Below are 27805 nucleotides of genomic sequence, written 5' to 3'. Positions count from 1 at the left end.
CTGCAGTCCCAGATAACTGGAACACGCTTCTTTGTACCATGCAGAATGAATCACAGACCCGGGGCCGAACCCTGGGGAGCAGGTTTGCTTCTGGTGTCCTTTACTGAACCAGCCAGAGGTATGCTGATATGGCTCCTGCAGTTCCCTTCTTCTCTACTATGGTTTGCTGTGCCCCAAGAAGCCAGAATGGCTCATGCTTTTGGGGTTCCAACCACAATGTCTATTCTTGTTTCCCAGAAATCCAAGCTCCTCTCTTTAATAAGGCCAGTGGGGTGAAATGAATCACTAAGGTTTGAAGATGGATCATAGAAAGGGCATAGCATGTGGTACATTCCACACTAAGCAGGTCTTAATTTAAAATGTGAACTAGCAGAAAAATACAAAGGGCCTTAGAACCAAGGCGACAAACCCTTCGGGAATGGGCTCCTAGTCAGTAATGTCTCTAAATGGGGCACAGTTTTGTGCGGCATGCATTTCTATGTGCTGTGGAGGATTCATGGGGAGACCCAACCACACTTTAAAGCCTAGTCAGAAACAGCACTAACCACTTTAACAGCAGCGATGTGGTTCTGCACTGTGACACGCCTTCAAAATCCCCACATGTGTCACAACGCAGAGCCCCGTCGCTGCTGTTAAAGTGGTTAGTGCATAAATGAAATTAGGCAGAATCAAAGAGGAAGTGTCTCCAGGGCAATGTTTAGCAGGGATGGAGATTAGAAAGAAGGTGGGTCGCCCAGGCTGGAGGGAAAAGGGTGCATGAGTGGGTCTGGGCTCCCACCATCACCAAGACCAGCACGGGCAGGTGCAGAGAATGTGTTGGCTGTTTTGGGAGTCTGAGATCCAGTATACACGTCCATCACTCAGGGGCTTCCCAACACCACCTGACTCAACCAGCCTCAGCAGAGAGGCTGGGGCATCGGCTGTCCTCTGCCCAGCCACTTGTTTTTCAATGAAGGAACAGGCCTAGAAAGAGGAAGCGGTTTGTCGGCAGTCACCTCATCATGACTGGAACTCAGGCTCCAAAGTAGACACCAGCACTCTCTTCTCTCCCAGTTGACCAGACATCAACTGTCTTGTAGTGGCAGTACCTTTAACAAGTCAAGAATAGGTTCAGGCGGTCCTATTCCAAGAAAGAACAGTGGGAGGGGGAATGGGGTTTTGAAGCTCCTCGTTTGGTAAGCATGGGAGGCAGGGCAAGGGGACTGATTTCTCTGCAGCTGGTGAACAAAACATCTTCAGTCACTCAGAACAGGAGAGTCTAAATTGTCCCCTAGAGTTTGGTCTTCCAGACCCACACCTGCAGGAGAAGCAGGATCACTGGCGTGAGCTCTCACCCATCTCTTCTGTAAGTGCTTCATCCAGTCTCCATCCCTTCAAGGCAGGACATCCACATAGTCGCTGCCACTGTTCTCTGGGGAGAAAAGGAGACCAGCCGTGAGGCTCTGCACCCAGGAGTCACCCTGACCAACACCTCTCGTGGGAAAGAAGCCCTCTGCCCAGGCACAGGGTGGTCTTGATGCCACAGCAGAGTGACACCTTCAAGGGCTGGGGCACCACAGGGAGCTCTCCTGGCAACATGGGGGGCCTGTTTATAAGTCAAGGACAAGAGTTTCCAGCACCAGATGCCTCTACTCACCAGCAGAGAACCTGTGCCGCCCTGAGGGTGAGAACACCTGAGGCTTGTTCTGAGGTGGCCAAGGGAACGGGGGCGGGGGAGACGATGAGCAGCTCATAAGAAGTTCCTTCCCCCTTAATGGCTGAGGATTTGGGAGCTCGTTCTGCCAAGGCTGCCCGAGCTTGGACAACAACTGGTGTGGCGAGATTCCCGCTCAGCTCTTGGAATGAACTCCAAAGGGTTCTCCTCTTGGGATTTGTGGTTATTTTATTATCCCTGAGACAAATACTACCGCCACCCTCAAGCACCCTGAGCAGCTCATCAGGGTTTGCCTAAGGACTGCAGCACGAGTACATCCCTAGGTTGCTCCTCTGCCCCCCTTTTATTCTTTGTATTTTTATTTCTTTCTGTAAGTTATGGTAGAAAATGGCCATGGGACCACATCTGCAGCTACAACTATAGCAAGCAACTCTGTGATGGGGTACACACTCCTCTGCCTGGGGGAGGGAGACAGAAACAATGGGAGGGGAGGGCTGTTTTCTCATTAAAAAACTGTGTTCAGTCTTGGGGAGGTGAGAAGCTTTCTCTGGCAGTCTGAAGGGCAGCTTGGCTGTAGACAGAGTACAATGGGTATGGGGTGACTGCAGACTTTCTGGAACCCTCTGTTCCCCTCCTTGCTTTCTAGCTAGCACTCTGCTCCCATTACGTCACCTGCCCACTGAGGACTGAAATCCCTTTAATGGGGCTCTAACCATACATCCCACCTTGAGAAAACAGGGTTAAACTGTAAATGTCTCAGGAAGTCTGAGCTAAATTCGAACTATGTTGTGACTGATGGGTACTAGATTCTTTTCTGCGAATAGATTTCAAGGGGTGTACACAAGAGTAGCTGCTTGGGATATGACCTGGATCCTGTGCACTCAGATTTACTGATCCTCTGCACTCTCATTTCCCACCATGGCTTGATAACTCTTGGGGTGTATCTGAAATAATTAGCCCCCTGCTCCCTGCTAAGGCACTCCAGTCGTGTCTGACTCTGTGCGACCCTATGGGCTGTAGCCTGCCAGGCTCCTCTGTCCATGGGATTCTCCAGGTAAGAATACTGGAGTGGATTGTCATGCCCTCCTCCAGGGGATCTTACAGACCTAGGGGTCAAACCCACATCTCTTATGTCTCCTGCAATAGCAGGCGGGTTCTTTACTACTAGGACCACTGGGAAAGCCCAATTTGTCCACTAACACCACATAAATGAATGCTTAGCAAATATTGACCAAAATGTAATGGGATGAGGCTTGGAGAAGGAAGTTGAAGCAATTTTCTCATTTGAAAATTCTGCTTTTTGGCCATCTATTCTCAAATATGTGATTGGCACAAGGTCACAGGGTTAGTTTGAAGTTGACTCACGGAATGCCTGGGAGAAGGCAATGGCACCCCACTCCAGTACTCTTGCCTGGAAAATCCCATGAACAGAGGAGCCTGGTAGGGTGCAGTCCATGGGGTCGCTAACAGTTGGACACGACTGAGTGACTTCACTTTCACTTTTCACTTTCATGCATTGGAGAAGGAGATGGCAACCCACTCCAGTGTTCTTGCCTGGAGAATCCCAGGGACAGAGGAGCCTTGTGGCTGCTGTCTATGGGGTTGCACAGAGTCGGACACAACTGAAGCGACTTAGCAGCAGCAGCAGCATGGAATGCCCGGGGACCACTCTTTTCCCTGGGCTGCCTGAGCACAGAGAGCTCTGTGCGTTTGCAACCACCAGGAGCGTGAAGGCACTGCTTCCCAACAAGATAGAAAAATGCTGTTCGCAGGATGAGGCTTTCTAGAGCTAACATCATAGAAAGAAGCAGTTATCTGTATGGATTCTGTAGTAGAAGTGGGACTAAGGCTCTTGTCTGGCCCCCCATGAAAGTTTTTACCATAAATACCATCCAACTCTATCTTCGATCTTCTCCATCTCAGGCAGGATCTGGTTCTCTTTATTGGGTTTACGAGGTGAAATATCAGTCCTTGATTTGGCTTTTCAAACTTGGAGATCAGTTCGTTTAGGTTTGGAAAGATCTCTCGTTTAACACCTTCCACAGTCTGCAAAAATGCAAGAAGGAGAGCACTCATCACCACACAACTATGTGTGAAAGGTGACACTTCTCACAACAGTGGTTTTCAGGGCTGCCTCTGAGCAGCGAACTGAAAACAAGTGGCTGGCATTTCATGTGTGGGAGCTCACACCACACACAAAACACAGAAACCTTCCCTCTAAAAACAGAGCTCTGGCTTGAGCTACTGTGAGTAAAGAGGATTAACAAGCAAGGGTCCCCACCTCAGTCTGCCGTATTGAGTGAATTCCCATCTATGGCAATGTGGGGGCAGCTCTTGTAGGTACCCTGTGGAGGGTAACCCCTCTAAGAGCTTATGTGAGAGTGTAAGCGACTAATGCAGGCAGACTTCAATGGGAAATGCAATTTCTGTACTTGATGGTGGTCCAGTGGTTAGGAATCAGTGCTGTCACTGCGTGGTCCTGGGTTCAATCCCTGATCAAGGAATTAAGATCTTGCAAGCCACATAGCCAAAAAAAACAACAAAACCATAAAAGCCTACATACTTAAATTCAGAATCTCCGTGCGAGGAAAATAAGACCAAAATGTCCGGATTTAAATTGAAAATGGAAATGTCAGCACGATTCAGGTAAAATTATGAACAGTTGTTTTCTGTTTACCAGCTATAAGCAAAGCACAAATTTCTAGTCATTAAAAAAAAAAAATAATGCTTTCACTTTTTTTTTTTTGATGTGGGCCATTTTTAAAGTTTTTATTGGATTTGTTACAATATTGCTTGTTTTATGTTTTGGTTTTTTGGCCATGAAGCATATGGGATTTTCGTTCCTCAACCAGGGGTCACACCTGCACCGCTTGCGTTGGAAGGCAATGTCTTAACCACTAGACCTCCTGGGAAGTCCCTCTACTACAATCTTATAGAAATAATTTTAAAACAGAAAAGCTTCCTCAGCTCTTATGTAGTTGTGTTTCTTGATAATCACTGTGGTTCTCAGAGGGCCAAGGTATTGGTCTGCAGATAGGGGTGGTGATGGGAAAGCTCTGGAACCTGCAGTGTGTGAACCTCCATGACAGAGACTCAGGCTGAGCTGGAAGTCGGCTCCACGAAAGGCTATTGCATCAGCCCAAGGCAGCATCTAGCACCGGCCCTGATGTAGAGCTGCTTCCCATGAAATGCCCCCGCGTCTGTTAGAAGAGATGTGGATGCCTCTCTGTTTTGTCCAGACAAGAGACAAAATGGGGTATTAAGGAATTATCCAGAATTTCCCAAAATAAGCACAATAAAGAAATGTTTTAAAATGAGTTGCATTAAAAGATTCAAAAATGTTTTTTAAATTTCCATGTATATCCTTCACCCGCACCCCAAAGGTTAACATTTCATTGTATTTGCCTTTCATCCTCTCTTTCTAAATATACAAATGTACATATATTTATCCTTTTTTTAAAAAATATATGAAAGTTACTGACATGATATCTCTTTAACCTAAATACTTCCTATTTCCTAAAAAACAAGAATATTACATATCCAGGCTAAAATGAGGAAGTTAATCTTGATATGATACTGTTTACTAATCTACAGATCTTATTCAAAAATTTGTCAATTGCCTCAACAATGTCTTTTGTTTCAAAGAAAAAATTACATGTGTGTGTGTGTATCTGGGGATCATTGTACATTCAAATCTCAGAGAATCACAGTGCATATTAGCATATCGAAGATTCTGAGAATCCTTGAAGTAAAAAAATCTGCTTAACCTTTTTGCAAGTATTTCAGAAAGATTATTTCAGGATCCTTATAGTAGTAATTAAAGATTCAATGACATTCATTATACTCTACTTGCTGCCAGAGAAGCAACTTCAAAAGAAAAAATGTTTTTTTCTGCTTAACGCTCAGTTAACCAGACACATTAATAAAATCCCCAAATTGCCAGTTGACTGATGCTTCCTTTTGTATTTTCATCCAGGTATGGAGCACCCCCCTGACTCCCTAAACACTTGGGCCTCTCCCCGCCTTCCCTTTCCACCCATCCTGTCATTTAGTCTTCTAATTTGACAGTAGTCTTATATAGAGTTCAGGTTGGTGTATTTGACCCCTGGAGGTACTCTGTGCCACACTTCTGAAAACAGTCTTGTTTTTTTTTTTTAATAAAAAAAATTGAACCCAACTCTAGTGTGTCCCTATTTCTCTTAAAGGAAAACAAGGTTAACGACTGATCTGACTCTAACTCACAGTGCTTCCCTGAGTAGCATGCCTCCACATGGCCACATCTCAGAGATGCTTTTAGGTTCTTCTCCCCCAGTTTTTGTTATAGGAGTTCTTATATGTCCTTACCTGTATGTTGTAATACCCATGTTTCTCTTTGAAGATTCGGTATGTGTAGACAAAATTTTTAAACCTGTGGAAAGATGACTCTGTGAATCACAATGTTCTTATATGCAAATCCAGGTAACATCTATCATTGTATGTTATGTGCAATGCCTTTGTCAATCTTGAATCCCAAAAAGAAACTGATCATTTCAGGCCTTCTCATCTGTGGGAATTTGAAAGAGAGGTTTTTTGTTTTTTTAATGGGAATCTTTATTCTGATGGAAATCTGGGCTGTAGCAAAGGGAATAGGGAGAGAAAACTTACAGTTTTCATTGTCTTGGTATTTCTCTTTAGTTTTTTCACTAAGCACTTACTTGATACACCAGGCAGAATACCAATGGCCCATTCCTGTGTCCTCTGTCATTACAGATAGTTAATGTAACTAAAACAGAGTGTTAGGTATTATGTGCAAGGAAGTGGTGTATTCTGCTCTTATTCTTCACTGGAATATGAGCCACTAGCTAAGTAATCCGGAGAAGGCAATGGCACCCCACTCCAGTACTCTTGCCTGGAAAATCCCATGGGTGGAGGAGCCTGGTGGGCTGCAGTCCATGGGGTCGCTAAGAGTCGGACACGTCTGAGCTACTTCACTTTCACTTTTCACTTTCATGCATTGGAGAAGGAAATGGCAACCCACTCCAGTGTTCTTGCCTGGAGAATCCCAGGGACGGTGGAGCCTGGGGAGCTGCCATTATGGGGTCGCACAGAGTTGGACACGACTAAAGCGAGTTAGCAGCAGCAGCAGCTAAGTAATCTATCTAGAATTTAGAAAACAGACCCAACTGAGCAATTTCCAGAGCAAGAGACAGTATGCTGCTGCTGCTGCTGCTAAGTCTCTTCAGTCGTGTCCGACTCTGTGCGACCCCATAGACGGCAGCCACCAGGCTCCACCGTCCCTGGGATTCTCCAGGCAAGAACACTGGAGTGGGTTGCCATTTCCTTCTCCAAAGAGATAGCATACATTACCATATTTCTTCAATTCCCAGATGTCGTCAATTGTAGGATACCATATCAATTTAATAATGGTGTTTGAGGAGAAAAAATGCATCCCTTAAATGCCTCTCTCAGTTGTTACCTATGTTCTGATTCCCAAGAAATATTAAATGTAAAAAATGAGCATCAAAACCATTAACATATGGTTCAAATGATCTGATTCATCGCTCCTCACCCCTTCACTTGCACCCACGCCAAGGAATCGGATGACTCATCTTTCAACTGAATTTGGAAGGCAGATAGCTACTTACAGCTCATTGCCACTTGTCTGGAGGCTTTAACTGACTTCAAATCCCAATCCTTTTGTGGTGTTTCCTGAGGCCAGAATAAGCTAATGGCTGTCTCTGAATCACACAAGCAACAAAACTTTTTACATGAATCCTTGTCTACATGTGACAAATTAAAGTATTCCGCTGTTTGGGAAGAGGTCCCACAAATACCTTTTCACAGACATATTATTCAAAGCAGGATCCAAGCAAAGTTCATACACTGCTTTTGGTTGATCACATGATTTCTTGAAACTCATTTATTAAATGGCCTAAGTTAAATTCTTAAATAAATGACTTTATTTTTAATTAATTGTTGTATTATCAGCCTAAGAAAATATTTACTAGAGGAGTTTGAAAGAATAAAACAAAAGGAGGTTCTGGGTTAATTAGTCCAAAAGCCATATACTAACTATCAAGTTAGAAAGACAGACATTGCTCAGATATAGTCTTACTCTTTGCAAAGCACTTTTAATGAAATAACAAAATGAATTGCAGCAAAACTTTAGAAGAAATTGATTTATTGACCTTGTAATACCAATATGCATTTATTTTGAAATGTTTATCCATAAAAAGCTCTGTAAGAGATTACAGAGCAGTGAGGTTAGTATCTCCTTCATGTGGCTGCAATATTATTAGTGTTAGTTGCAACTCTTTGCAACCCCATGGACTGTAGCCCACCCTCCTCTGTCCATGCAGTTCTCCAGGAAAGAATACTGGATGTTGCCATTCTTTTATCCAGGGGTTCTTCCTGACCCAGGGATCAAACCCAGGTCTCCTGCACCTGGCAGGCAGATTCTTTACCATCTGAGCCATCAAGGAAGCCCACAATATCATTGGGTCAACATAAAAACATATTTTAATGCCTATTCTAATTATTACTTTATAGATGCCATTTATAAAACTTTGAAGAAGATACATAATTTTTCAGCATGCATCTACACTTAAGACAGGTAAAAAGACCCTGCTTCCCTGGGGCCTTCTGCCCCCGTCACCATGGTGACAAGGGAGTCTTCTTTATCCTCCAACACTCACAGTCTTCCCTCCACCCTCACCTGGAGTCCATTCAGCTAATCTCATCATGTCCTTTATCCCTGTCCCTAAGTCTCGCATGTTGTCTATCCCCGTTTTCTAATCCTATAGGGCTTTGTGCAGCCTTATTGTACACCCTTCTTCCCAGCCATGAAATCCTTCCTTGTTTTCTCTAGTTCTCAAGGTCTGCCGTTATCAAATTCTCCTCTATCTTCAACCTCTTCTCTAATCATCCCTGTCACCCTCTTGCTCCAAGGGACACCTGGACACACTGTCTCTGTCCCAGTCAGTTCAGTCACTCAGTCATGTCCGACTCTTTGCGACCCCATAGACCGCAGCATGCCAGGCCTCCCTGTCCATCACCAACTCCCAGAGTTTACCCAAACTCATGTCCATTGAGTTGGTGATGCCATCCAACCATCTTATCCTCTGTTGTCCCCTTCTCCTCTTGCCCTCAATCTTTCCCGGCATCAGGGTTTTTTCCAATGAGTTAGCTCTTTGCATCAGGTGGCCAAAGTATTGGAGTTTCAGCTTCAACATCAGTCTTTCCAATGAACACCCAGGACTGATTTCCTTTAGGATGGACTGGTTGGATCTCTTTGCAGTCCAAGTGCCTCTCAAGAGTCTTCTCCAACACCACAGTTCAAAAGCATCAATTCTTCTGCCCTCAGCTTTCTTTATAGTCCAACTCTCACATTCATACATGACTACTGGAAAAACCATAGCCTTGACTAGACGGACCTTTGTTGACAAAGTCTCTGTCCCAAGGACCCTGCTTTTCTGGGATTCCACTAAAAGGATGCTGCTGTTACCTGCATAACCTCTCCTTGCAGGCCTGGATGAGAGGCCAGTGTTTTTGCTTCTGCAGCATCTCAGTGTCATTTCTTGTCTCCAAACTCTAGCTTTGAGTTTCGTGTAGATTATGAAACCTACTGCCCAATCAAGATGTCTCTATTGATGACAACTTCTGAACTCTGGGTTATTGTCTTTCGTTTCTCTAGGTTCTAGCTCCTCGCTCATTGTCACTGCCTTCAGTACTATGCCTATCTAAATTGTTGGCAATTTCAATTCACAAGTTGATTATTCTTTAACACTCCAATTTCTCCATTCCTTGAACCCACCTCCTCCAATAATCTTGTCTTCCCCTACATTGCCCACTCATTCCCATGTTCATCACCAGGACTGGCTACATAATTTGTGGGGCCCAGAGAAAAATGAAAACTTAGGGTCCCTGTTTAAAAGTTATTAAGAATTTGGGGATGGTAACAGTAGTACAGGTACCTGGATGGTAACCAAGTACAGGGCTCTCTGAGTCAGGCCCTGTGTGGCTGCATAAGATTGCATGCCATAAAGCCAGCCTCACTTGTAACTTTGACCATATAATTGCCAATAATGGGAACCTTCTCATAATGTGAATTTGATGCATCCCACTCACTTCATCCTGCTTTCCATCTTCTCTTTCTTTAGTATATGAACCCCAACATTCCCTTGACCCCACAGATCTTCCAATCCATCAATCCTATCACTTTTCAGGGTTTTCGCTCACTTGTTTTCACTCTTTTCTTTTTGACAGCTTGTCCACCATTATAATCACTCTTTTCAACTCCTTTACCATCTTTCACTTTATTTCTTTAATTAGCAAACACAGAATCCTGATTGAGTCCAGCTCACTACAGCTGTATGTGGCTGTAGCCATGTTCACTGTTCTCACTTAAATCAATGACCACAAATCTCAAGTGGACTCTTCATTCCTCCAGGCAGTCATTTATTTTCCTATTCCCCTCAAACAGTGGTTCTATACCATTTGCTTTCTTCTTAAACCTTCAATATCTCACTCGTAACTGATGACTTCACTGAGAAGATTAAAACATCAGAAGAGAATTTCCAAATTCCCATCACCACACTAACAGTATCTGCAGGCATAGACTCTGCCTTTATTACCATGGATGAACTTTGCATGCTGATCTGCAAAGCGAATCCTTCCTATTTCCACTTGTTGTCATCCACTTTCATCTATTCAAGGACATAGTTCTAGCAATTTTTTCCCCCTCTCTCTGATGTCATTATTATTCTTTGCACAACAGTCAGGGTAGTACTTTTTAAAAATATGAGTCAGATCATGTCGTTCCTCTGGATAAAAATATGGTCTAGTCAATTTTGAAAAAGAAAAAGAAAACTGGTGTGCTGTATATGTGCGTGTCTGATGGGATGCTTCTGTCTTAAGTCTTCTTGAAAAGCTATAATTAAGACAGTGAGGAACTAGCTCTGTAGTGGAAGAAACATTAATGGAATAAAGTAGCCCAGAAAGCAGACACATAAATATGTAAAAACTTGATATATGACTGAGCTGGCATAACTAATCAGTGAGGAGGGGAGGGATTGTTTGTTAAATGGTAATGGTAATGTTTTCATGTGGAAACAAATAAAATTGGATTCTTGCTTCACATTCTAATTGAAGACCCAATTGTAAAGAAACAAAGCACTAAACTTAGGAGAAATAAAAGTGACCAGCTTAATGACCTTGAGTTCAGGAAGGAGTTCTTAAATCACAAAAAGCACCAATCAAAAGATAAGATTAAGAAAGCTCACTATATTAAAATTAAAACTTCTATTTATCAAAATATACTATAAATATACTATATACTTTTGTGATAAAGTCCACAATTTGGGAGAAGATAATGGCAACCCTAATGTAAAATGAAAACATTAATGTACAATATGAAAATGATAAGTACAATGACCAATAAACAAATGAAAAGTTGCTTCACTAATAATCAGGGAAATAGAAATGAAGCCACATTAGATTGGAGAAGGAAATGGCAACCCACTCCAGTGTTCTTGCCTGGAGAATCCCAGGGAAGGGGGAGCCTGGTGGGCTGCCGTCTACGGGGTCGCACAGAGTCGGACATGACTAAAGTGACTTAGCAGCAGCAGCAGCGGCAGCCACATTAGATATCATTTCATACCAAATTGGCAAAGATGTAAGAGTTACTAATTCAAAATATTGGCTGTGATATGGAGCTTTACAAACTTTTATATACTGCTAATGAACTGACTGAATGGGGGTGAAATTAGATACCAAAGCCTTAGAAAACCATTTGGCAAAATTTAGTAAAGTTGAAATGTGTAGAGTCCATGAGCCCAAGTGTCTACTCGTTCACATTGGGACTGTTGAAATTGACAATGCCAACATTTTATTATTTATTATAAAGCAAAGATCAGTGAAACTATGTATTTGTTACATTTAAATATACTTTAAAAGTCATAAGTATATTATAAAGTACAAATAAAAGTATAAATTAGTGAAAATGTATATTTTCTAATATAAAGTATTATCAGATTAAATTAATCAAAATACAGTAATCAAAAAATAATACTCCATAAAACTTTAAAATTACAATTAATAATAAAAATTTAAAATAAAAATAGATTTTTAGTGCAATTTTGAGATTAAAGGGAAAAAATGGAGGGATGAAGGGAAGAAGAAGGAGGAATGTAGAAAGAAGGGATATCGGTGGTGTCATCCTTGAATTCTGAGGGGTTTTGGTACAAGTTTTTCCATCTGTCAGAACTCTGTTTACACTAGTTGAGGGATGCTAAAGATGTAAGAATAGGCTAAGTATATCTTTTCTTATGATTTGTTCATCTTCAAACAAACATCTCTTGTTCTGCAACTTGGAAAAAATCTTTTATGAACATTTGACTCTTTGTAGTAGTTAATATCTCTTTGGTGAAACCAAGCTACAGAGTTTGTTATTTAAGCCTTTAGTAATCTCAGCAGTTAACTTTCTAGATTCCAGAAAATTACCACTGCTCTGAAACAGCCTTTGTCCAAACACAAAGCAAAACAAAGAGATAAAAAGGTCCCACCACTAAATATGTATTATTTTTGCCAGCAACCTTAATCCCTTTTGAAGTCCACTATTTTGTGGTAAAGGCTATGATTTAATTCTCTAGTAATTTTCTTTTAAGGAAATTTTACTTTTTTCAGTATTTAGGAGAAAGATTTTTCAAAAAGCAGATGTAAAGTGAATACCGTCTTAACATATATATCCCCCTGCGCCTTTAAGAGGATAGGGTGATATATCATCAGGAAAATGCAAATTAAAACAACAAAAAGTTAACAGCACACAACCAGAATGGCCAAAACCCAAAACATTAACGCCACAAGATGCTGTCAAGTATGTAGGTAGGACAACAGCAACTCTCTTTCATTGCTGGTGGAAATGCAAAATGGTCCTGCCACTTTGGAAGACTGTTTGGTAGTCCTTACAAAACGAAACATACTACTACCATAGAATTTATCAGTTGTGCTCCTTGGTATTTACTCAAAGGAGTTGAAAACTTATTTCCATACAAAAAAAGCTTCATACAGATACTTATAGTATCTTTATCCATAATTGCCAACACTTAGAAGTAACGAAAATGTCTTTCAGTAGGTGAACGGATAAATAAACTGTAGTAGAGCCAGACAATGAAATCTTTTTCAATGCTAAAAAGAAATGAGCTATCAAACTATGAAAACCACATGGAGAAACTTTAAATTCATATTACTAAGTGAAATAAGCCAATATGAAAAAGCTACATGCTATACAATTCCAGCTATATGACATCATAGGAAAGGTAGGACTATGCAGACGACACCACCCTTACGGCAGAAAATGAAGAACTAAAGAGCCTCTTGATGAAAGTGAAGGAGGAGAGTGAAAAAGTTGGCTTAAAGCTCAACATTCAGAAAACTAAGATCATGGCATTTGGTCCCATCACTTCATGGCAAATCGATGGAGAAACAGTGACAGACTTTATTTTGGGGTCTCCAAAATTACTGCAGATGGTGACTGCAGCCATGAAATTAAAAGACGCTTACTCCTTGGCAGGAAAGTTATGACCTACCTAGACAGCATATTCAAAAGCAGAGACATTACTTTGCCAACAAAGGTCCATCTAGTCAAGGCTGTGGTTTTTCCAGTAGTCATGTATGGATGTCAGAGATGGACTATAAAGAAAGCTGAGTGCTTAAGAATTGATGCTTTTGAACTGTGGTGTTGGAGAAGACTCTTGAGAGTCCTTTGGACTGCAAGGAGATCCAACCAGTCCATCCTACAGGAGATCAGTCCTGAATATTCCTTGGAAGGACTGATGCTGAAGCTGAAACTCCAATACTTTGGCCACCTGATGTGAAGAACTGATTCATTGGAAAAGACCCTGATGCTGGGAAAGATTGAAGGAGGGAGAAGGGGATGACAGAGGATGAGATGGTTGGATGGCATCACTAACTCAAAGGGCATGAGTTTGAGTAAACTCTGGGAGTTGGTGATGGACAGGGAGGCCTGGCGTGCTGCAGTCCATGGAGTTGCAAAGAGTCAGACACGACTGAGCGACCGAACTGAACTGAACTGATGTGGACAGTAAAAAGATCAGTGGTTGCCAGGGATGAGAGGTGAGGAGGGATGAATAAAGGATTTTTAGGGTAGCAAAAATACTCCATATGATATTATCATTATATGTTTGTATAGAATATACAATGTCAACAGTGAACCCTAATGTAAACTGTGGACTCTGGTGATCATGATGTATCAGTACAGTTTCCTCAATTATAACAAATACACCACTCTGGTGAGGGATGTTGATAATGAGGGCATAGTGCATTTTTGGAGGGGCAGGGAATATATGAGAACTCTGTATCTTCCTCTCAATTTTTCTGTGAACCTAAAACTGCTCTGAATAAAAATGAAGTTTTTTTTAAAAAATTAAAAAAAAAAAAGGAAAGGGTGACTTCAGGCTGACTCTCTTGGGAAGAGAAGAGGAGCAATAGGTAGATGGGTTTACTTGGTGTGTGTATTCCTGTCTTAACAGGTCTCAAGTCTTATAAAACTGTGATAATCAATATCACAATATTGTCACCTTTACATACCACTATAACCAGCTACATGACACCTCTGCCATCCAGGCACTGTTCAAAGACTTGGCAGAGCAAGGCAGCTGAGCTGATTCAGGCCATCTAGCAGCACTCCAGGCGCCCTGAATGCTGGGGTAGGGCATTTCATCAGTAGGAAAGAAGGGGAACTTTTGAAAATACGCATTTATCACACTGAATTTTAATTATCCATTTCCTCATCTGTAATTTGGGGCTTCCCTGGGGGCTGTGGTAAAGAATTAACCTGCAATGCAGGTCTGAATCCTGGGTCAGGAAGATCCCCCGGAGAAGGGAATGGCACCCCACTCCAGTATTCTTGCTGGAGAATCCCATGGACGGAGGAGAGGGCAGGCTACAGTCCACGGGGTCACAGAGAGTCAGACATGACTTAGTGTGTCAACAGCAACCTCTGTCGCTCACGCTCAGACCAGAATAGTGTCTGCTTTGTTCACTCCAGCACATTACCTGTCTCATAGTTTATTCTCACTATTTGTTGGGCTGCATTGAGTTATCTTAGTAAGAAATGTGCCAAACATATATGAGAAATCTAACCAATACAATACTTCACAGAACGAAAGGAGGTGGAACGTTTTTGAACTGAAAGATGATTGTAAAAATATAAACACTCGCCAAATTGTATTTTAATCTGTAGTCCTAGCTTCAACCTGCCCCTGAACTCCAGACTCATTTTTTCCAACTATTTAACATCTTCTCTTGGATGTCTGTTAGGCACTTCGAACTTAATATGTCCAGTACCAGTATATATACGTGTGCGCTGGATATTTTCCATATCTCCAGATCCTCTTTCTAATTTTCCCCACTCTGCTCTGTGCTCTGACCTCTATGGGCTCCCTTGCTCTCAGACTTCTGATTGGTTCAATCAGTGGGAGACATGTGGAAACAGATAAAAGGAAGTTAAAGCAAAAAGGATAAAATAGAACATTTGTTGGCTGAATTCATCAGTAAAGGCACACTCACCTAGGATTTGAAGTTAGTATATTAGCTCATGTACCTGGGAGTGACATAAACATTTTGCTAGACTGGTAATTAAAGAATGGAGTTAATACTGGCTCACATTCCATAGAGATTAAAATGATAAAATTTCCTTGGCATTCTACAGAGAAAGGAATCTAAAAACTCGGAAGATGAGAATGTTATGATCAATGTATTTATGCAAACTATTTATTCCTCTCCCCCCTTTACGTGACTTGGTGCTGTGCTTAGTTGCTGTCATGTCCGACTCTGCCACCCCATGGACTGTAGCCCGCCAGGCTCCTCTGTCCTTGGGCAAGAATACTGGAGTGGGTTGCCATGCCCTCCTCCAGGAGATCTTCCCAACCCAGGTCTCCCGCATTGCAGGATGATTGTTTATGGTCTGAGTCACCAGGGAAGTCCCTTAGGTGACTTAATGATGCCCTAAAAAATAATTTCGAGGAGAGTACCAGCATCTTTGAAAAACTCTGGCTCTGTGCTGTAAGCTAGAATTGACATTGAGAAATTCTACAATGGAACTGGAAATCACCCTGATTTCAGTGGAAATAACAGGGTGAGCTTAGACAATGAGGTTAGGTATTGGCATTCAGTGAGAGACAAAGATAGCCAGTTATCATAAACCACGGGGATGTAACAGTATAAGAAACGGCTTACTGTACATCTGTGGTGATGTTTAATTGATTCACTGGATTGCAAAGCAGAGAATGATGATGGGCAGTCAAAAGTTCTGTTGGGTATAAAGTAAACAGATAACTTCTAGGTCTGGTGGAAGAACCCTGACTTGAGTCACAGAATAGGGATTCTTGGGTTTCTTATTCAATATGTAGATTTAATCCAGTTCACAGTCTCAGATCCCTTTCATTGAAAGGAATGGTGGGCTTCTGGGTTCCTTTAAGGAAGGAATGTGACAACATTTCAAGCCTTCCCCAGAAAAACCTACAAGGGGACTGTATACTGGAAAAAGGAAAAGTGCTCATGTTTTTGAGAGTTATTTGATAGTGGCTCTGAACTGACACTAATCCTCAGAGACCCAAATGTTCCCCTGATCCAGCAATTCAGAATTAGAACTCCTGAGATCAGGTGATATAAGAAATTTTGACCTGAATCTATTTCGAGTGTGTTCAGTGAGACCACAGGACCATCCTATGGTTATTTCCCCAGCTCCAGAATGTACTTAAATACTTCGTTGTTGTTCAGTCATTAGATTACGTCTGACTCTTTGCGACCCCATGGACTGCAGTATGCCAGGCTTCTCTGTCCTTCACTATCTCCTGGAGTTTGCTCAGACTCATGTCCATTGAGCCTGTGATGTCATCCAACCATCTTGAGGTGTTTATGGTGGCTCAGACAGTAAAGAATTTGTCTGCAATGCAGGAGAACTGGGTTTGAGCCTTGGATCGGGAAGATCCCTGGAGAACGGAATGGCAACCCACTCCAATATTCTTGCCTGGAGAATCCCATGGATCGAGGAGCCTGACAGGCTACAGTCCACAGAGTCCCAAAAGGTTGGACATGACTGAGTGACTAACACTTACACACTTGGAAACTGGCAAAATCTTATTGGTTCTTTGAATCATAGAATGAGTACTATTGTAGTGGGAAGGACCAAGCATTAGCTCCTGTAATTGGTTTCATCTTCCAAAATAGTAAACTGAAGCAATTCACATCCTTAGAAGAAATTTCTATACTAAGAGCACCATCAAATCATGAAATGTGTGATGTGTTGTTTCCTACCACATTCTCATTTAGCTCACCCATTTGGCCGGTGCAATCACTAGATATACCTTGGAGAATGACTATGAATTATTACAACATTAATCAAAGGTTATTGTATTTTCAACTGCTGTTCTAGATGTGCACATTTTGGGGGATAAAATAATCACAAATCTGGCACCTAGGTCTATGAAAAGATTTGCTGTAGGTCCAGCAAAAGCAAGTCATCTGTCTATCTGAAATTCCTAGCAAAGTAGTCAGAACCAATTTGCCTTCATTTGAGAAGAATAGCAGTACACAGTCATGGTCTTACCACAAAGATTTGCCGATTCTTCTTCTGGCATAATATAACCCAGAAGGACATTGATTATCTTAATGTCCTTAAAAAATGATGTTGGTTCATTTCTGAATTTGTTCCTATTGATTAACATTTCTCCTTCCCTTTAATAGGAATATTTAGACCATTTGCATATAATATGATCATCAGTATGACTGAATATCAGATATAACATTCTGACATTTTACCTTATTTGGTGATGGATACTTTTGTATTCTTATAAATATTATTGAACACATTTCTAAGAGTGCAAGTAAGCTACTTGCAAAGAGTTAAATATTTTTGAGTCTTACTTAAAATCTTTTTTAGGTGGGAGAAGAGAAGCCTTGAGTAAAGGGAAATTATTGTTTAGATTGGATAAAAAAGCAAGACTCAAGTTTATGTTTCCTACAAGACACCTGATACAAAAATAAAGACAGAAGATTGTGATTCCACTGTCCACTGGGGAACAGCAAACTTGTTGAAATTCTCAGAATAAAGTCTAATAATTAACTGAAAAAAATAAAAACACAATTAGATTAAAAGTTAATTGATGGGGAAAATATATCCTATTAACACTAATAAAAGTAAAGCTAGCAATATCAGCTAAAGTAGACTTCAGAGCAGGGACTCTAAGGGGATTTTCAAAGAGATAAAGGTGTCAATTAATCAAGAGGATATAACAGCCCTAAATGTTGATGCACGTAAGTGTTTTTTACAAAATGCATAAAGGATAGATGTTTTTCCGAAGAAGATATACAAATACAAGAGATATATGAAAAGGTGCTCAACCTGATGATTACTAGTCATCAGGGAAACTGGAATCAAACTCACAGTGAGGTATTACCTCATAACAGAATTGTTGTTGTTGTGTAGTTGCTAAGTTGTGTCTGACTCTTTTGAGACTCCATGGACTGCAGTCCACCATGCTCCTCTGTCCATGGGATTTCCCAGGCAAGAATACTGGAATGAGTTGTCATTTCCTCCTCCAGGGGATCTTCCCAACCCAAGGATCGACTTGCGTCTCCTGCATTGGCAGGCAAGTGCTTTAGCACTGAGCCATTACGGAGCCCATCTGTTGGAACAGCTATCATCAAAGAGACAAGAGATAACAAGTGTAGGTAAAGATATGGAGAGAAGGGAAGCCTTGTGCACTCTTGGTGGGAATGCAAATTGATACAGCCACTTCAAAAAATAGTATAGAGGTTCCTCAAAAAAGTAGACATAGAACTACCATGTTATTCATTAATCCCACTTCTGAGTATATGGCCAAAGGGAATGAAAACAAGATATCTAAGAAATATCTGTACTCCCTTATTCATTGCAGAATTATTCACAATAGCCAAGATAAAGAAACAACCTACATGTTCATCAACTGATGAATGGACAAAGAAGATGTGGTATGTATAAACAGTAGAATATTATTCAGTCATGCTAAACAGAGGTAAATGCTGTCAGAGATAAATGGCACCACTTATACATGGAATCTTAAAAAAAATGTTGATTAAGAGACAAGGAATACAAATTCATGCTACCATCTAAGTGGATGCACAAAAAACTCAGCCCTACTAGGAACAGAAGGGCTAAAAACATAGTTAAGAGAAAAAGACTGAATACTTTCCCACAAGGTCAGAAAATGATGAGGATTTTTGCACTCATCACTTCCACATTGTTCTAAACATCTTAGGTAATGCAATAAGGCAAGAAAAAAAAAAGGAACAGAAACATTGAAATGGGAGAAGTACAGTTCTCTTGATTGCAGATGGCATATAGAAAATCATATAGAAATTCTACCAAAAAAGCCACTAGACCAATTAGTGAGTTTAGCAAGGTTGCAGGATACAAGTTCAATCCATAAAAATTAATTGTGTATCCACTTACTTGCATTGAATAAGTGGAAAATGAAATTTAAATAATTTTAAAATTTAAACCATTAAAACCTGTTATCATTTAAAATAACATCAAGCATATGAAATTTTAGGGATAAATTTGACAAAAGATGTACAAGATCTGTTACAAAACATTTTTGAGAGAAACTGTAAGATTCTTTTACAACTTTTACAAGAAACTGTAAAACTTCTTTCATATAAATGAAAGAAGACGTTAAACTATATTCATGGATCAGAAGAATTAATATTATCCGGTTGGTTCTCCCCAAATTGACATATAGATTCATGCAATCTCAGTCTATCACCAGTCTTTGTGTGTGTGTGTATGTCTTAGTTGAAAAGCTGAATCTGAAATATGTATGGAAATACAAAGGATCTACTGCTGCTGCTGCTGCTAAGTCACTGCAGTCGTGTCCAACTCTGTGCGACCCCATAGACGGCAGCCCACCAGGCTCCCCCGTCCCTGGGATTCTCCAGGCAAGAACACTGGAGTGGGTTGCCACTTCCTTCTCCAATGCATGCAAGTGAAAATTGAAAGAGAAGTCGCTCAGTCGTGTCCAACTCTTCACGACCCCATGGACTGCAGCCTACCAGGCTCCTAAAGGATCTAAGATAGCCAAAATAACCTTTAAAAAGTTGAGTGATTGACACCATCTTATTTCAAGACTTATTATAAACTGATGGTTATCAACATAATATAGAATTTGCATAAAGGAAAAAAATCAAGTCTGAGAGCTCAGAAATAGAGCCAGACTTATATAGTTCATAATTTTTGTTTTACAAAAGCACCAAAGCAATTTATTGGGAGAAAGAATAATCTGTTCAACAACTGAGCTGGAACAAATAGGTGGCCATATTTAATAAAACACCAACCCTAACCTTACCCAAATGCAAAAATTAAATCAGCACAGGCTATATTAATTGTGAAAGGTAAAACTATTCAACTCTAGAAGAAAACATAGAAGAGAACCTTTGTGAATTACATTAGACATGGGTTTATTATATATTGACATATTACTAAAATCACAATCCATCAAAGAAAAAAGATAAATTTGACTTCATTAAAAAAAAGAACTTCTGTTCTTTGAAATATACTTCTAAGAGGATGATAAAACAAGTTACAAGTAAATAAAGAATGTTTTAAGACTTGACTTCTGGCTTTCTCACTGCTCTAGGTTGGAGTGTACATCCACGCAAACTCTGATTGTACTAATTTGTCACTGTGTGTAAAAATGTTAAAATGTTTAGGGTATTATCCTGAGGAGAGAGTTGGACAAACTCTCAAAGATATAAGCACAAAAATATTAGTTGTATCAAATTACATTGGGTCCATTGGACCAAACTGGAAATAACCTAAATGTATGAAAGTGTTAGTTGCTCAGTCATGTCCGATTCTTTGCTACACCGTGGACTACAGCCCACCAGTCTCCTCTGTCCATGGAATTCTCCAGGCAAGAATACTGGAGTGGGTTGTCATTCCCTTCTCCAGGGGATCTTCCTGACCCAGGGATTGAATCTGGGTCTCCCTCATTGCAGGCAGATTCTTTACTGTCTGAGACATCAGGGAAACCTAAATGAATAGTTATGTATAAATTATGACATATGCAATCAATAAATAGTAAGTAATCATAAAATTATGATGTATATTTGCTTTCTTTGATGTGGGAATGTACCTGTTACACATTGAAAAAGAAGTAGTACCTATGACTGATTCATGTTGATATATGGCAGAAATTAACACAATATTGTAAAGCAATTATCCTTCAATTAAAAATTTTAAAAGTCACAAATCATCATATATATAATGAGTAATTTATATACATACATAATATTCACTTATACATGCATACAAGTAGAGAACAGTCTAGAGAGATGTGTGCTGAAATATCAGGAAACGCGATTTCTGAGCGGTGAGACTGAGATAATTTCTGCTCTCTTTTTTATACCTTTCTCAACATTTGATTTTTCTAAAACAAAAAAAGCTTGATTGTTTTCTTACTTTCTGAACTCAAGTCTTTCCAAAGATCTCAGAATATGAGAGCTGGAAATGACTCTTGGGATCTCTCTCACTCACTGTTTCTGTTGTTGCCGTAAGTCATGGTTTAAGTTCTTACCTGCAACTTTCCTATGACTACAAAAGTCCCTCCTTTCCCTTCACACCAGCAGCTGAATCCCTTATATCTCCAAACATCTATTCCATTTTGACTCTGCTGATTATAAAGCTAGACCCAGTTCCAACTTCTAACAGTCAAGTCACCTACATAGTGTTTGCACGTTGGTGTTTTCTGAACACTATATCAGGCTGTGAGATCAGGTTACATTTCCTGTCCATGCTTACCACATAGCAGTCTGGTTGGTGATAATGTGCTGGTAGACCAATTTTCCTCTGTGACTTCCTTCCTTTATTTCTAACCTTCTCCCTAATAACCTCATTTAGATCTGTGAAAGCATGGAAGTTGGTATCCTGCTATTCTAGCACAGCAAAGAAGAAATGGTAGTTCTCTAAGAAGCAAAATGCAAGATTCCACATATCAGGATCTACTGCCAAGCCCAATGCTTGGAAGGCCCCTGCTTGGGCACTTTAAAGAGTTCCAAATGGATCACCTTGAGCATTAGAACTAGGGACATTGGTAAGAAAGGCAGGATAACAATACATTAACAGTTTGATCTTGGACCTCTTAGTTATAAGAAGCTCCATTCCATTTCCCACAAAATAGAGATATATCACCTACCAAGGATGGCTTTCCAAAGCATAAATAATTGGTGTAACATGCTTAGCACAATTTTTGGCTCATGGAAAGCACCTTCATAGTGGCTCTTGTTGCACTGATATAGAAAAACAGGCTAACACTTGTGTTGTAGATAATTTTGACTTTGCTCACACAGGGTGTATACTGGAATATGAATTGCTTTGTGACCTTCTCAGAGGAATCTTTCCTAAACCCAACCTAAGGTAGACTCTGCCCTTGCTGAAACGTGCCTCTGATTTGTTTTCACTTTCTTGGCTCCTCTCACTGGAATGTCATTTCATGAGGGCAGGACTAGTGTCTGTACCATTTATCACTATTTCGCCAGTGCATAGGACCATACCTAGAACATAGTGGGCACTCAGTGCGTGCTGTTGAATGAACGAATGATGGTTTTAGTCACCCTCCAAGTCCTATCTTCCATGCAGGCTCTTGACTCCTTGATGAGTGAATCATTCCTTTCTCTCAGTTCCTATCATGCCCTAACATAAGTCATCAGTTTTCATACACCTCCCAGGGTCCATTTACTTCTCTATTTTTCCCTCTAGACTCTGAGGTGTATTGAAGGCATTAACTGAGTATCTACTATAGTGCTTGACAGGAAAGTGCAAGTTTAGTCACTCAGTCATGTCTGACTCTTTGCAACCTCATGGACTGTAGCCTACCAGGCTCCTCTGTCCATGGGATTTTCCAGGCAAGAGTACTGGAGTCGGGTGCCATTGCCTTCTCCAGAGGATCTTCCTGACCCAGGGATTGAACCCAGGCCTCCCACATTGTAGGCAGACGCTTTACCATCTGAGCTACCAGGGAAGTTCTTGACATGGGAAACTTCAAAAAATTGTTGAACAATTACAATTGAATGGTCTATACTGATGTGATAAAATTTCATAAGAACTATGAAAGGGGCCAAAAGCATTTTGAGGGGGCTATTTGATCTGAGCCTTAGGGCTGAGGGTGCCTGAAATTTTGTTTGCCGACATGGGTAGGGAAGAGGGTGACCCTTGATCAAGTGCAGGTGTCTAATGGATATTTATTCCTGCCTCTCCATTTGACTTGTTATTATTATTCGTATTCAATTTTTTTTGATTTTTGCTTTGGATGAATATTTAAGTTAGCATGATGTATCACAGAGCAGTTGTGCATAAATGTCAATTATTAAAGAGAACCCCAGTATAGTCTAGACTGATTACCTATGCTGAAATCCTGACTGAGGTCCCTCCTATTTCACATACTTGGCACCTCCTTTTTTAAAATTTGTAAAATGGGTTATTCTTTTATTTTGGCTATGCCGAGCCTTCCTTGCTTTCACGTGGGCCTTTTCAAGTTGTGGTGAGCGGGGGCTACCCTTGGCTGTGTTGCTCAGTCTTCTCACTGCGACACTTTCTCTTGTTGCACACCACAGACCCTAGGCACACGGGTGCAGCAGTCATGGTGCAGTGTTTAGTTGCCCCACGACATGTGGAATCTTCCTGCACCAGGGATCAAACCCTTGTCTCCTGCATTGGCAGGCAGATTCTTGTCCACTGTGTCACCAAGGAAGTCCCCCTTGCACCTTCTTCTGATTTCCATTCCCACTGCTTGCCCCACCATAGCAAGTTCCTCACCATCTCCCATCTAAAGACAAAGCAGTCTCTACTGCAATCATTATCTGCCAGCTTCAGTGTATTATCCTTATTAGATTGAAGTTCCCCAAACTCAGTACCAGTCTTGTCATTTCCCTTCTCAGAGACCATCCATGTTTCCCCATCAACTACAGAGTCATTCTTTTAAGACCCATAATATTACGCCAAACTGACTTTGATTTGTTTCCAAACTACCTTTCTAGAACCCTGTATGATTTCTATATGCTTTAAAATATCCCTTTTCTGGACCTATGTTCCTGCCTTTCCCCCAACCTACAATGCCTTCCATCTCATTTCTGTGTAACTAAATCTAATCCACTCTTTCGAATCCCAACTCAAATACCACCTTCTCTAAGAAGACTACTGATCATCTCCTCTGATTTTAAATTTGTATAAAACTGTCTCTTCTGGAATTTATACTTATATTATTTATTTTCATGTTAAAAAAATTGCAAGTTGCCTACTGGAATCACCTTAGAATCCCCCAGGGCCTTAGCACAGTGTTTGCATAGATAATAGGGGTTCATTACATTTTTATAAATTTTTTAAAATTACCAAAGTAATATCTGCACATATAAACCATTTAAACAGTGAGAAAAAGTTATCAAATAACAAGAATGAATCCACAACCTTTTCTTCCCCATTTATTTCTCCTAAATTTCCCAGCTGTAACCAATATTGTGAATTTCTTATATACATTTCAAAAACTGTTTATGGATATACAGGGATACAGGCATACTTTGTTTTTTTTTTACACAAATGGGATCATACTTAATATCTTGCCTTTTTCACACAATAGATGTTGGAATTTTTTCCATATTATATATGGATTTACTCAATCTTGCTAATGCCAGTTTGCACATAACTATAAGATACGTTTTTATTAATGAGATTTGGGGTCAAATGTTAGGCTTTCCCAATGGCTCAGCGGTAAAGAATCTGCCTGCAGTGCAGAGCCGCAGGAGCTATGGGTTCAATCCCCCAATAATGAAGACCGCCCCCCCCGGAGAAGGGAATGGCTACCCACTCCAGTGTTCTTGCCTGGAGACTCCAATGAACAGAGGAGCCTGGCAGCCTACAGTCCATGGGGTCGCAAAGATCTGGACACAACTTAGTGGCTGAATAGAAAGCAAAACAAAGTGAAAGTGAAGTCGCTCAGTCGTGTCCGACTCTGCGACCCTATGGGCTGTAGCCCACCAGGCTCCTCCCTCCTCGGAATTTTCCAGGCAAGAGTACTGGAGTGGAGTGCCATTGCCTTGTCCAGGGGATCTTCCTGACCTGGGGACTAAACCCGGTCTCCCACACTGTAGGCTGCCTTTTACCGCCTTAACTGTTTGGGCCACCAGGGAAGCCCGGTGACTGGTTTGCAACCACTGAAAGAAGTTGCATTTAGCAAGTGTAAGCACTACTACTTCCCCAAAATTGAATTTCTTTTGGGTATTTTCAGTTTTAATTCTGGACCACTGAATTGGTAAAAATGGTATCACATTATTCTTTTGTGTTTTTTTAGCTATCTAATATTTCTTATTCTTTCTTTTTCATATTCCATTTCAGAGACTCTCCTCCTCCTGCACTTTGTCTAGTTTTCTATTGTTTTTTTAAGAGCTCTTCCATGTTAATGAAGTTTTGATTTTCTTCTGTTGGTTTGTCGTTAACAGTTTTTTGTTGTTGTTCTTGTTATAATGGTCATATTTAACCATCTGTTCTTTTTCGTTTTCTGGTTTTATGTCTTGTTAGAAAGACTTTATCAATTCCAGGAATATTTTTTAATAGTTCATGTTTTCTTTTAATATACATGGTTTCATTTAGAAAAAAGAAGTTCTGTATTAGGACCACTTTGAATTAACTTTAAGAAGTAAGAAAGGGATTCAGGTTATTTTTTCTAAGTGACCAGTCAAGGGTTCCAACACAGTTAATTATCATTCATCTTTTCCTCACTAATTCGAGATGATCTTTTAAATATAAAGTAAATTCCATATGTATTTTGCTTTATTTCTACCAGACTCTATATTCCAAATATTTAATTGATCTCTCAGTACCAAACTCTTTTAATTATTGCAGTAATTACTGTAGTAATGTATTTTAGTATTTGGTAAAGCTAGTCTCCCTTCTTTTAATAAAAAACTTTTCTGGCTCTCTGGCAGGTTCCCTGTGTTTTATTTCCCATCTGGATAAACTTTACTATCTTTGAAGAGAAAATTTAAGATTCTGTTGATTTTTTTTTACTGAAAAAATGCTGAATTTATAGATTAATTATGGTGAACTGGTAAGTTTCTAAATGGAATTCTTCCTTTCATTTAAGTCTTCTAGTAAGCTCCCCAGTGGATACTTAAGTTTGCACATTTCATATTATATTTATTCCTAGGTATTATTAATTATTGCTGATGTAAATGAGGTGTTGTATTATATTTTCTTACTAGTTATTATTTCAGTATGGAAGTGTTGATTTTTAGATTTCAATTATAAAAGCTGATATCTCTACTGAATTTCTTAAAGATTTTAGTAGTTTTTTTTTTCAGTTAAATCTAGATTTCAAAGGTATAAAGTCATGTTAACTGTAAATAATAATTTTACATCTTCCCTTTCAATTTTTACATTTATTTCTTTTGATTAATTATACTTGCTGATATCTCCTGGAAAATGTTACATAGTAGTGCTTACAATCACTTTGGCTCATTCATGATGTTAGGGATAATTCTTCCAGTGCTTCATCTGGTGTTAAGGAAGCATCTATCTAGCCATATATGGTTAGGAGTGTGTAAGTGAGTGCATGCATGTGCACATGTGAGTATGTGTTTAATTGAGGGGTAGATGCTGAATTTTATTTAATATCATTTAAGCAAATTTGAATGAGTTATACAATTTGCAACCTCTGACCTATTAATACACAATTAAACTAATAATTTTCCTGACATAGAACCATCCTTAATTTCTTAGATTGGACCATAGTGTATTTTAGCATAGTGCATTTTCTGCTTTAATGTTTTACTGGCTTCTCTTTTGTTAGTAGTTTATTGAAAATTAATAGTAAATGAAATTTAAATTGGTCTGTAGCTTTCTTGTGTTTGTGTGTCTTTTTTTGGAAAAAAAAAAAAAGTTTTACCTGCATACACAGAAATTGGAAAAAATCAGTAGAAAGAAGACAACAACTCAAGCTAAAAATGGGTAAAGGATATGATGATGCAGTTCTCAAAAGAAGAATTAGTGATGGCTAAAAAATACATGAAAGCACTCTCAACATCACTTGTAACTTGAATTCAAACTGCTAACACCTGAAGACTACCTTTCTTATATCTGGATTCCTGGTGTCACATAAAGAAAGAAGGACATCCCTGTCTATTCTGTCAGTAATGGCACTCTTTTTTCCCCAGTTTTAAGAAGCACTGAAGCTTATCCTTGGAGACACTTGGGTTTTAATTCTTGTAAAAGGTAAAGAAAACTTCAGTGGTCTCCACAAACAGGAGAATCCTTTATAGATAGTAGATTTCCCCTGATACCTGTTTAAGAATGGTTTTTTAAACTGGGATAAGCAACTTCCTTCAGCAGTGTGGCTCTGATGCTCTGGCTTAAAGTTTCACATGGAACTCAGCTTCTTTGGAAACACCAGATGTGTTGTAACACAAGCAAGTTGTTGCACACACCCCAGGGTCTGTTTCTACATTGACAAAATGGTGGCTTGCCTTGACAGACTACAAGCAGGACGAAGGGAAATAATGTCTGCTGAAGCCTTTTACAAATGTAACGAAGTTTGAAATGTTATTAGTATCTTAAAAATCACAAGCGGAGCCAGCCATGTAAAACCTTGGCTTCTCAGGTTAAAATTTCATGTTTTCCTTACTAGATAAATCAGCCTCCATAGGAGAGGAACTTTCTCGCATGGCTGCCTTCTCTCCTCTCTGCTCCCTTCCTATATTGCCTGAAGCCTTATCCTCCCACCACCCCCACTTCTGGTGCTCCACAGAGTCTGCGCGTGGAGGGAAGGAAAGGTGGAGGAGCTTAGACAGACATGTTCCTTCCATTTCCTCGTGGCAGTGTCTAGCTATTTCTCATTGTGCTCATCTGGGGTGTAGAGTCAGTGAGGAACAGTTTCTTTTCCACCTGGTTATCAGTCCTACACTTAACATATGCATGGAAGGTGAGGCTACTCACGAGACACAGAGGCACAGGACCCCGGGCATCGACTCGCTGTCTCTTAACAGATAGTTGCCATCCACTCCTTCCTTGAGCAGCAAGGTCTCACAGTCTTGCTTGGACAGAGGGCCATGGTAATAAGGCAGATCCAT

At 40.2% G+C, this 27805-nt stretch overlaps 1 protein-coding gene across 1 annotated transcript; it reads right to left on the bottom strand.

Annotated features, from left to right (window-relative positions):
• Positions 1-1373: 1373 nt before the first annotated feature.
• On the bottom strand, positions 1374-27805 carry SH2D1B (SH2 domain containing 1B). The gene is made up of 4 exons (XM_052638207.1): positions 27672-27805; positions 5999-6062; positions 3535-3700; positions 1374-1411 (listed from the first exon to the last, which is right to left on the bottom strand). Exons 1-4 carry the CDS (start codon positions 27803-27805, stop codon positions 1374-1376), a joined length of 402 nt encoding a protein of 133 aa, XP_052494167.1.

This window comes from Budorcas taxicolor, chromosome 3 (assembly GCF_023091745.1).
Source record: "Budorcas taxicolor isolate Tak-1 chromosome 3, Takin1.1, whole genome shotgun sequence".
NCBI classification, from domain to species: domain Eukaryota; kingdom Metazoa; phylum Chordata; class Mammalia; order Artiodactyla; family Bovidae; genus Budorcas; species Budorcas taxicolor.
This window is presented reverse-complemented; position numbering and strand designations above follow the sequence as displayed.